Here is an 11,478-nt window from a genome sequence, read left to right as displayed (position 1 = left end):
CCTACGTAGTGCCAGGACTGTTCCGAGTGCTTTACCTATGGACTCATTTAATCCTCGTAACAACCTTAAGAGGTAGGCACCATTATTCTCACTTAACAGATGGGGAAATGCACAGAGAGGTGAAGTTGTTTGCCCAGGATCACACAGCAGGTATGCATGCTCTAACCACATGGCCCCACCACATTTTTCTACACCTCCTTATTCCCAAGAAGGAAAAGGACACAGCGAACCCCCAAGGCAAAGCTTCTGTTGAAAGAACCACTTCAGGGGCGCCGGTTAAGTAAGTGTCCAAGTCTTGGCTTCGGCTCGGGTCGCGCTGTCAGGGTCATGACATCGAGCCCTGAGTCGGGCTCTGTGCTCAGCATGGAGTCTGCTTGGGAGTCTCTCTCCCTCTCCCTCTGACCCTCCCGCCGTGCTGTCTCTCAAATAAATAATTTTTTTTTAAAGATTTTATTTATTTATTCGACAGAGATAGAGACAGCCAGCGAGAGAGGGAACACAAGCAGGGGGAGTGGGAGAGGAAGAAGCAGGCTCATAGTGGAGGAGCCTGATGTGGGGCTCGATCCCACAATGCCAGGATCACGCCGAGCCGAAGGCAGACGCCTAACCGTTGTGCCACCCAGGCGCCCCTCAAATAAATAATTTTTTAAAAGATTTTATTTATTTATTTGAGAGGCAGAGAGAGGACACTTAACCAACGGAGCCACCCAGGAGCCCCAATAAAGAAATAAATCTTTAAAAAAAAAAAAAAAGAAGAAGAAAGAACGATCGAACCTCAGCTCTGCTCAAAGACTTTCTTTCTTTCTTTCTTTTTTTTAAAGATTTTATTTGTTTATTCAACAGAGATAGAGACAGCCAGCAAGAGAGGAACACAAGCAGGGGGAGTGGGAGAGGAAGAAGCAGGCTCATAGCGGGGGCTCGATCCCATAACGCCGGGATCACGCCCTGAGCCGAAGGCAGACGCTTAACCGCTGTGCCACCCAGGCGCCCCCGCTCAAAGACTTTCTGAGCCAGTGAACAGGCAGGGATAGGCCTCAGGAGCCCCGCCACGGACTCGCGAGGACAAAGATGAATGGAAACATTCCACCGAGCAATGAGCCCCAGCCGCTCTCTGAGGCTGGCAGCCTCTACAACCGAGATAAAACCCGACCCCCCAAGCCTCCTCATACTTATCAGAGAGGAGAGCAGTATTTCAAGATGAAGACATCAGTGGAAAGTTTTAGATCTCCCTTGCAATTATCTCCTGGCCATTTCCCCAGCTGATGTCACAGAGCCAGAGAGCATGTTTCAGCCACTGGAAAAATCTGCCCAGAAATATTTCCGTTAGTCAATAATGACACCATAGTCACTCTTTGTTTGTAACTTTGCTCTTTAAAACAAAAGAGGGAATAATTGATTTCATTTTCAACGTTTTACAAGTAACTTCTTCATTTTAGTGACCACTGGCATTGCCAATCTTCGGATCTCTATTTTTATGTGAATTTGTAGAATGATGATAAATGCTCCAAATGTATGTTTTATAAGTTCACATTTTTTTTTTAAGATTTTATTTATTTGACACAGAGAGAGACACAGCGAGAGAGGGAACACAGGCAGGGGGAGTGGGAGAGGGAGAAGCAGGCTTCCCGCTGAGAAAGGAGCTCGATACGGGGCTCGATCCCAGGAACCTGGGATCATGACCTGAGCCGAAGGCAGACGCTTAACGACTGAGCCACCCAGGTGCCCCTATAAGTTCACATTTTTTATTAGAGTTTTCTAATGGGTTTATAACCTCTTGGTTTTCAAAATATCTATTTAAATCAATTTTTTAAAATATTTATGTATTCTAGGGGTATCTGGCTGCTCAGCCAGAGGAATGTGCAACTCTTGATCTCAGGGCTGTGAGTTCGAGTCCCATGTTGGGTGTAGAGGCTACTTGAATAAATAAACCTTTTAAAAAAATCAATATTTATGCATTCTAAATACTTCAAAAATTAAATGCTGTATTTAATATATTTCGGTAATATATGAAATACAAAGCTAAATGTCAGAACTGACGTTTTGTTCCAGAATTATGATTATCTGAAATTTTTATTTAATTCATTAATTTATTTAAAAATTGAAGTATACTTGGCAGACTACTTGAAATTAACCCGAGCAAAGCGAGACCCACCTCGGTGGTGTTGGGAAAGGCCCGGGACAGCCGACCTGCCAGAATCCTCGAGAATGAGAATCTTTGAGAATCTCTGAGAATGGACCTGCCCCCGCCTCCTTACCCTGATAGCGTGTGTACTATTAGCTTGAACAGTCGGATGTGATTGCACAACCCTGTGTATCTACTAAAAACCATTCAATTGTACCCTCTAAATGGGCAAATGTTATCTGGATGAAGTTGTCGGAAAAAAACAACTGAATATCAGTAATTTCACATGGTTCAGCCTAATCCCCGCCTGACCCTGTACTGAGCGTGTTACGTGGGTTTTCACTGAAGCAGACTCAGGTATCCTCCCATTTTACAGGTGCCGCAATTGAGGCTCAGGGAGGGAAGCCACCAAGGGATCTGCGGGGGGCAAAGTCAGGTGCCAGAGTGGAGCCCACTGCCCCTAGACCTCTGGGCAGCTCTCCTGGACCGTGTCCTCCCTCTCGACCCTGCTGTTCTTCCAGACCACCCTACAGTTCATCACTGTCCAGCCCCATCTGTCTGTCCTCACCCAGGGGAGTGACCTCTGGGGCCCCATTCGCAGCGAAGAGATGGGCCCCGGGGGTTTGGAGGCTGCGGGCCGCAGTGGATGAGGTCCATTCTCTGCCCTGGGTGGGCATCCACAGGCAGCGAGGGGCGCAGCCACGGAGCTGGCCGGAAAGAGCCCTGTGAACATCTATTCTTGCTGCCGCTGGGTACTGTCCCTGTTCCTCTGTACCTCAGTCTCCCCACTTGGGAGGACAGGGTTGGGAACAGATACCAGGTGGGGCTCTAGATAAAGGAAGTTAAAAAAGAGAAGCGGAAGTCAGCATCGGGTCATGACGCTGGAACTTTGCGGGGACATTTGTCATGACACTCAGCTCTTCACCCACCACTCAGTTGTCACCGTGTCCCTCCTGGTAGAGTTGGCGGCTGGAAAGGAGGTGGGGGCTGAGGCCCAAAGAGGGGCAACCGTGGGGCAGGGGCACACAGCAAGCGAGCAGCGTGCAAGCTCAGGGAGGCGGGAAAGCCTGGCCCCCCGGGGGTCTCTGAGCTCCCGGACCTAGCTGAGGCCGGTTGGTTACCAGAAAACTCCAGTAGGGTTTCCACAGCAAACATTTCCATCCCATGGCCCTGACTCATCATCACAGTCACTCATACGCACATTGACTTCCCCCTTCCCCCCGCCCCCCACCCCAGCCCAGAGCCCAGAGGCAAAGCAAGGGGTCTGCCTTGCCCACCCCCCCCCCACAAGCTCCCAGTCTTCCAAAAGGCATCCTGGGAATTCTGGGAGCCCAGCCGAGGTAGGCAGGCTGGCCGGCCCCTCACTCCCAGCTCTGACCTGGGCCAACTCAGGCCTACCCCCGCCCCTTCCCTGAGTGGGTGGGCGGGAGACTGAGTTTCTATTTTTGTGCCAGTGTCCCACAGATGCCATTGTTGGCCCAGCGGTTGGTGGCGGGAAGGGGGGATTTCGGTGAGGAGGCTCTGAACAGTAGTAGCCACTTATAGAAAGTTGCTTCCAGCAATTCTTCTAGGAGTGGAGCCTTGGGGCTGCCTGCAGCCCCCACCCTCCTAGGTCCAGACTGGAGCCGGCCAGATTGGAGCCAGCCATCCCTCCGTCCACCCCAGCAGACTCAGATGATACATACTGGCAGGACGGCAGGGGCAAGGGGTCAAAGCCAGACTAACCTGAATTCAAATGTGGGCTCAGTCATTAACCTGCAACCCTGGGCAGTCACTATTCCTCTCTGGGCCTCAGTTTCCTGGTCTGGAAAATCGGCTGAGCAATAGGCCCACTTCACAGACTTGCGAGGACTCACGGAGATGCTGCCTGCAAGGTGGGGTGTCCGCTGTCCAGCTAAACACACAGCAGACTGGCTCTCACGACCTGTGTGTCCCCCCTCGCCCCCTCACCCAGAGGAGTGCCATGGTCTGGGGGCTGGGGAGGTTGGCGTTGAAGGTCGGCAGCAGTCAGCTAGAGCTGGAACATGTTGAAGCCACACCTCACTGTGGCATCCCCTCGCTGGGCCTCAGTCTCCCCATCTGTGTCTGAGGAGTTGGGCTCAGCGATGTTCTAGTATCGTGTGGTCCCTGGATTTTATCCTGCCTCCTGGGGTCTCCGTGTTTGGCATCCCAGAGTCATGGTCTCTAGCCAGATGGACACCGAGTGGGCTTCCAGAACCTCCCAGGAGAGACGTGCTGCTTTCTGGGGGCAGCACATGGTCGGCCTGTGTTCTCCCAATCTGAGAGGTCAGTGCTGGGTCCAGGCTGGGGCTTGGGTGCTCGTGAAGGGGCACAGAAGTAGGCGCAAGTCTATCCAGGGGCTTGGAAGAGAACAAGCTAAGACCCCTCAGCAACAACCAGAGACGAACAGCGAGTGCCGCCACTACCCCGCGGGGAGGGTCACTCAGCAAACGCTCGCGTGCATGCACAGTTCTCCTTCCTTCCATTACCCATCCATCTACCCAACCGCCCGAGAGTGACTTCAGACTGACCCGAGCTGGACCCTGGGGGACACAGCCGTGAGAGAGCCCTGCTGGGCCCCCCATCCGTCGTGCCCTTCCCCCAAACCTGCCCCTCATATCTGCAAGGCCTGGGATAAGAATACAAATGGCAGCCCCCGGCTCCCAGCCGCCTTTTCTTTTCACCTCCTTCTCTTCATGACTACGGATATGGGCAACCCAGCCCAAATGCCCAAGCTCCGCCATGCCCGCCCCCTTACACAGAGCCACCTCGCCCACCAGCCATGCAGTGCCCCCTCTAGAGGATGGGACGAGAAAGAGCCCCACGCGGCCCTGGGAGGAGGCTCCGCACACAGGGGCAGGGAATTCTGGAGTCCAGGGACCCAGGGCATGGACTCGGGGGACGGGGGCAGGCTCCGGGTGGGCATGTCCCTCTGGCCCTGCAGATACCCTATCCTGGGGTGGGGGGGGTGCAACTGGAAGAGGCCCAGAGAAGGGCCATTAATTGTAGGGCCTGAACAGGGGCCCCCACTGCCCAGCTCTGAGAGCAACACTGCCCTCCACGGCCCTTCACAGTCTCCTAGGACGGTCTGGGGGATCCCCGGGCCCCCTCCCGCTCGCCCTCTCTGCCTGAGCAGCCTTGCCTGCCCCTCTGGTCAGGAATGAGTCAGTGCCAGAGCCTGGCAGCTTCCCTCTGCTTGGGGGTGGGTGGGGTATCCTCGGCTCCCCGGGGTTTGACCAGAAGTAGGGTGAATCAGCGGCTGCCCCAGCTCTGGGGTTTGTGAGGACGACAGCAGATCCGTGCAGTCGGTCTGACGGGAATCGCTGAGACACCAGGCTGGTTTCCTGTCTCCGCGGGTCAGGATGTGACCCTGGGCCCCCTCCCGGAATCCAGGCTCCGGCCTGCCCTTCGGGGACCCAGCGAGATAGAGCCCCTGCCCAAAGGCCCCCTCGTCTGTCTGCCATGGACCTCTCTTCCCCGAGCCTCTTGGCTGCCGCAGCTCATCCGCCCCCCCACAGGAAATCTGAGGATTCGTAGTCTACGCAGGGTGGCCGGGAAAGCCGTTTCTGTGTGCCAGGGTTTGAAGACGGTGGCCGTACCTCGGGAGGGCTGGGGCTGGTTGCTGAGACAGCTGCCACCCACGCACGCTGCCAGCTCAGGTTTCTGGCCCCAGGCCTTTGCGTGTGCGGTGCCCTCTGCCCGGAATGCCCTTCAGCCCCCTCTCTGTCTGCCTAGACACCGAGAGCCTTTCACTAATGCCCCTTTCCCTCCACAGCCCTGCGTGCCCCCCATTGCCAATCCCCTCGCTCAGGAGCGGGGCTGCGGATGCCCACCTCTGCTTGGAAGCAGCTCAAGGGCAGAGGTCGGGTCTGCGCTCTCTCTGCCCCGTCAGTGCCCAACACAGGCTGGGCACCGAGCAGGCACCTGGCAAGGACTGTTGGTGGGGGTGGGGGACTGTCAGGCTGTGGCCCCGATTCCTGGGGGCTGCCTGGAGAGGAAGGTGCCTTCCCTGTCACAGCGTAGGGTCTGGGAGGATCATGGGCCCTTGGGGCAGGGAGACCAGGAGCTCCTGGTGGGCAGGCCCAGCTCCATCGGGCTGGATCTCGATTGCCCCCTCTGAAAAGAGATTCACAGCCCCTGCCTCCGCTACCTGGTAGCAATAATCTTGGGGATCGAATTAGTGGGCTGATGTGAAGATGTTCTGGAAACTAGAGCATGTCCAGCAAGAGGAGGGTATTCACAGGTGAGACCTGGAGGCCAAAGATAATAACATGTAATAACGACAAGATGTTGTTATCATAATATACATATGGATACACGGGTAATAACACAGACCGAAAACAAACAGAGCTACTGCAGCCTGAGCAGTCAGTCGGGGCAGGCCCGCCCTCAGTATTTGCCTGCTCTACCCCCACTGGATCCTTGCAAAGCCCCCGTGAGGGAGGTACTGTTATCGTCCCCACATTTCCCGTGGAAAGCCAAGGCCTAGAGGGGTGGCCCAAGGTCCTACGGCTGTAAGGTGGGAAGGCAGAGTTCAGTCTGCAGACCGTCGGGCTCCGGAACCCGAGTTCGGAACCTGCTGTATCAAGGCCGCCGAGCGGAGCATTCAGCACACGCTTATTTGCTATCTGCCAGGCCCTGGGCCAGATTCTGCTACTCTGTGATTCTTCGCCGAGTCCCTGAGCTCAAGACATGTGTGTGTGTGGAAGAGTGAGGGGAAGGAGCCCCCTTTGTGTGCCAGGCACTCTATGAGGGGCCGGTCTGTGATGTAGCCAAGGCTGGAACCCCAGTCTCCTGAACCCCAGCTCTCTCTACCACCCCCACAAACAGATGTGCCTGGCAGGCCTGGGGCTTCTTGGATTAAGAACCAGATGCTCCAGAAGAGGCAGAGAGCGACGGGGGGTGGGGGTGGGGTGTCTGTTGTCATGAGTTCTAGGATGACACGAGTCACACTAGCATCCTACCATGACCCTAAAAACCCTCCAGTGACTCTGTCTGCAGGAGAAAGACCAAACTCCGTAAAATGGTGACAGGGCCTTTCATCTCCCCAGCCCTGCCCCAAGGTGAACTATAAGCTCCGGCCACGGTGAACCACATGTTGACCCTGACCACGGTCCACTCACCTGCCTGTGGTTCACTCTGTCCTCAGCTCTTCTCTACCACCTCCTTCACTCCTGGCCATCCTCGTGGTGGTGTTTCCTCCAGGAAGCCCTGTCTAATCCCACAGCAGCCACAGAACCCTTGCCCTGTGCTCTCCAAGAGAGCACCCATCACCCAGATCCTGGCTGGCTGTCTACACATCTGTTTCCCCCCGACCTGGGCACTTGGCAGGGGGCTTTTCTCGGACTCTGGCCCATTGCTGAGTGATTAGGGTGTGGGGGGGATCCCAGTCACCCAGAGACGTGGTCATCAGAAAAAGCAAAATGAACTTAAGGAGGGCAATCTCATGTTCCATATCATTACGAAACTTGAAAAAAATTACAATGGCTTTGGAAACCATTTAACGTGTGTCTGGCACTATCTCAGTTTGGGGATTATCGAGGCCCACAGTCCTGGCGGCAGGCAGGGCGGTGGGGAGCAGGCCCCCCCCGATATTGGTGGTCTGGGCACCGTCTTATCACCACACAAACGCGGGGCAACTCAACAGTTTCAGGAGCAGCCTGGCCACAAGTTTACTGAGCTGACACCACTAAATCGCTTTCAGGACCTAAGGCCGCACAGCCCGCTGTGGCCACCAGCCCAAGCAGGCCAGATGCTGCCTGAACACAGACCTGCTGGCGAGCCAGGGGACAGCCGAGCTGGAGGTCTCCCAGAATCTAGTGCGGACTCTGGCCTTGGGCGTGTAGCTTCACCAGTCCAGGCCTGCCTCAGTTTCCTCCTTTGAAAAGTGGGGGTCATACCAGACTCTCGCAGATAGGCCCTGGGGAGGCTTCGTACATGGAAGACATTCCTGGCTCTCAGTAGGCCTCTAGCCGGACCTAGCACATCGCGAGCCTCGCCCAGAACCTAGCACATAGCAAGCACTCCCTACGTGTGTTATTATCATTAGGAGGCCCTTAGGCTAATGCTGGACCTCTGTAGGGACAGTGGTCTCCAAGGTGGCATCAGTGGCTTCCAATCTCTATGGGTTGCCTGGCCAGGTCACTGATGTTCAGTGGGGGACACTGCAGGGAGGGAGATTTGGGCTCAACGGGGGGAAGCATTTGCTCAAAACCCAAGCTCAGAGGGGAGCCCAGTCAGCAGAGAAGCAGCAAGCTCCCCATCACTGTAGGTGAGAGCTCGTCTGGTCCGTTCCACTGCCCGCCTGGCTTTTCTCCAGCCCCTGGCCACACCCAGCCCTTCCCACCTGGGACTTGTGACATCCAGAAGACCTCCGGGACACTGGCCCCAGAAATGCCATCCCTTACTGGCCCTGTGAGATGCCCACATCTCCCTCCTGTCGGGGGTCCTGGTGAAAACGTGGCCGGCTGCTCCCAGCCAGCCGCAGGGAAGGCTCCCCTCATCCCATCGGCCCTGGGCCTTTCTCTGGGACCCCGACCCCAGCCCTGCCACCAGGCACTCACCCTTGAGGATTCCAGGAAGAGAATGTGAACTTCAACGGTGGCATTGGGGACCTGAGCCACGCAGCCCTCAGAAACCTGACTTGTAATGTATGTCACCTCGGCGTCCACAGGCTGTAGGTCACAATGGACTGTTTCTGCAAGACCTGTTGGGGAAGCACAGCCAGAGAGAGCACCAGGTGAGAGTCAGGTGGGGACAGTCACACCCATGCTTGGAATGCCTAGCGCTTGGCACTGGCTCAGGGTCTTCTGCATCCCCTTAGCGACTGTACAAGGTGGATATCATTATATCCATTCCACAGATGGAGAAACTAAGGCTCAGGAAGGAAAAGCTTCTTGCCTGAGGTCGCAGTGCGACTAAGAGTAGGGTTGACAGAATAAATGCAGGATAACTGGTTAAATTTGAATAAATTTAAAAAATGATGAATTTTTAAAAGTATAAGTATATCCTGACTATTGCATGGGACGTATTTATACCGAAATTTTTTTCACTGTTTATCTGACACTCAAATTTAACTGGGCATCCTATATTTTTATTTGCTACGTCCGGCAACCCTAGCTGTGGGGCTGGGCTCGCGGGTGCCCACACCCAAGCCTCTGGGCTGGTTCACTCCGAAGGGAGACGACAGCTAAGACCGGGAGAGGAAAACTTCCCCTCCTGCGTCTCGAGGAGGCTGGAAGGAATGGGGCCAAGGAGGGTTGAGAGTCTCCTGGCCCCAAGGGAGGGAGCAAGCCAGAAGGGCGGCCCGGGTTCAGAGGGCGGCTGTGGGAGGAGGCCTGGGCCACGGAGCCCGCTCCTGGGCTGCCCGGAAACACAGGTCCTGAGGGAAGGGAATGGAATTTCACCCTGACCCAGCAGAGGAGGAAGAGGAAATGAGGCCCCTACACCTCGTCCCAAGGAATGTGCCGAGGAAGGGGGGGCTCCGGAGGAGGGAAGGAGGACAGAGAAGGGGAGACTGTTTGGAAGTTTGTGTCTCCATCTTGTCGCGCTCACTTCCTGTTTTCTTGGAGATCAAAGATGGGCGCGGAGGGGCTGGCCGCACGTCCAGCCGTCGCCAGCTCAGAGGAGGGGGGTAGGGAGGCTTCTTCCAAATCCCAGGCTATCACGCTGTCTTTTTCCTAAGCCAGCCTTGCTGGGCTCAGAAGCCCCAGAGGTCAGAGAAGGACTCAAGATGGCCGTCCCTGGCCACGCCACCTGCCAGCAGCACCTTGGGAGGGATAAGCTCAGGACAAGGACGTTTGGCGACTATGGGCCTTGTAAGTCCTTGCCCCAGCCCTGTCCTGTGTGCGAGGGTCACAGTGTAAGTGTCATATGGCATTTTGATTCAAGGCAAGGTCCCTGGAGCCAGGCTGACCTGGGTTTGAATCTCAGGCCCGCACTTACTGGCTATGTGGCTTGGTGAACGATTTCACCACTTGGGCTTCAGTTTCCTCATCTGTGAAAGGACAGTTGGAACCCACAGAACCCACAGAGGTTGTTGGGAGGACACCATGAGAACAGGCCATATGGCAGTTCTTTGGGTTATAATTATTTGATTGACTTCAGTCACTGAAGAATGGACTGTCTTAGGGGTAGGGGTGAAGTGGTGGGACAGGGCAGTCTGCAGGTGGGGGACCTCTGACAGGGAGGTCACTGGTGTCCCAGGCCAGCAGACCCCTTCATCCCAGCAGACGCAAGAGCTGACATCGTCTCCTGCTGTCCCACCCCCTGGTGACCCACTAAGCCCCTCAATGCTCCCCACCTTCTCTCTCCCTCTCCCTATCAGTGAACACAGACTTTCTGGCTGCTACCTGGTCCAAACCTTTCCTATACAGATGGGGAGACTGAGGCTCGGAGAGGCGGGATGTGCCAAAGTCACACAGCACATGGCTGACCGGGCTGGGCCTCAGACCCTCCTCTCTCCATGTGACCTGGGGTCTGGCCTACAGATTAACGCAGTGCCTTCCTCCTTTCCTTCGGACTTTCCCTGCCCCCTCCCCAGACTTCCAGGAACCCCAGTTCCTCCTGGATTGCCTGGGCCGCCCGGGGCCACCTCCTCCATGCCGTCAGCGGGAGAGGCCACAGGCCTGGCCATTATGTAATGATCAGATAACGGGCCAGGCTGGGAGATCAGATAAGAGGTCCATTTATTTTGGGGCCTTTTCGAATCCTGGCTGCCCCCACCCCGCAGACGAGAATGGGGAGACAGGAGGGAGTATGACGCCCGGGCCTGTCTCCCGGAGCCGGAGGCGGGCCCAGACAGAGCTGAAAACAATCCCCTGGCACCAAGGGAAACGCCAGGGCCTCCCGGGACCCGGGTTGGAGGAGGCGCCGCTAGGGGCCTGGGTGACCCGGCCCCGAGCGAGAGACCCAGGAGCCACCTCCCCACCTCTGTCCCCTTCCTCCTCCGCCCCCACCCAGGAGCACAGAGCCACCTCGGGGCTTTCTGCCTGATCACCCCAGCACCTTGAAAGGCCACAGAGAATAATGGTCAAGGAAAGCAACTCCAGAGTCAGATGGCCTGGGTCAAGTCCCAGCTCTACCCCTCAAAACAATGGTCACCTTGAGCAAAAGCCTAACTTCTCTGAGCCTCAGTTTCCCCATTAGCAAAACAGCTTCCATCATGCTTACTGAGAGCCGGGTGCTGTTTCGAGGCTTTACACGAGTTCACTCATGTGATCCTTGCAGCAGCCCTACAGGTGAGTACTGTTATTGTAACCACCTGACGCCTGGGGAAGCAAAATCCATGAGGTACCAGAATTTGCCCAAGGTCGCCCAGCTATTACGTACCAAGGTCTGTATTTGCACCCGGGCAA

General features: G+C 55.8%; 1 protein-coding gene across 3 annotated transcripts in view; it reads right to left on the bottom strand.

Annotated features, from left to right (window-relative positions):
- ENG (endoglin) overlaps positions 1-11,478 on the bottom strand; it is a 31,193-nt gene that overhangs the window by 14,246 nt on the left and 5,469 nt on the right. For all 3 annotated transcript variants that reach the window (XM_045771000.2, XM_045770998.2, XM_045770999.2), the window contains exon 2: positions 8,686-8,828. In XM_045771000.2, the coding sequence (XP_045626956.1) occupies positions 8,686-8,828 (143 nt within the window). The remainder of the gene's footprint in view (positions 1-8,685; positions 8,829-11,478) is intronic.

The sequence above is a fragment of the Ursus americanus genome, chromosome 18 (genome assembly GCF_024610735.1).
Source record: "Ursus americanus isolate L20-20 chromosome 18, mUrsAme1.1.p, whole genome shotgun sequence".
NCBI lineage: Eukaryota > Metazoa > Chordata > Mammalia > Carnivora > Ursidae > Ursus > Ursus americanus.
The sequence above is the reverse complement of the archived record's forward strand: the minus strand, read 5'-3'. Positions and strand labels throughout refer to the sequence as shown.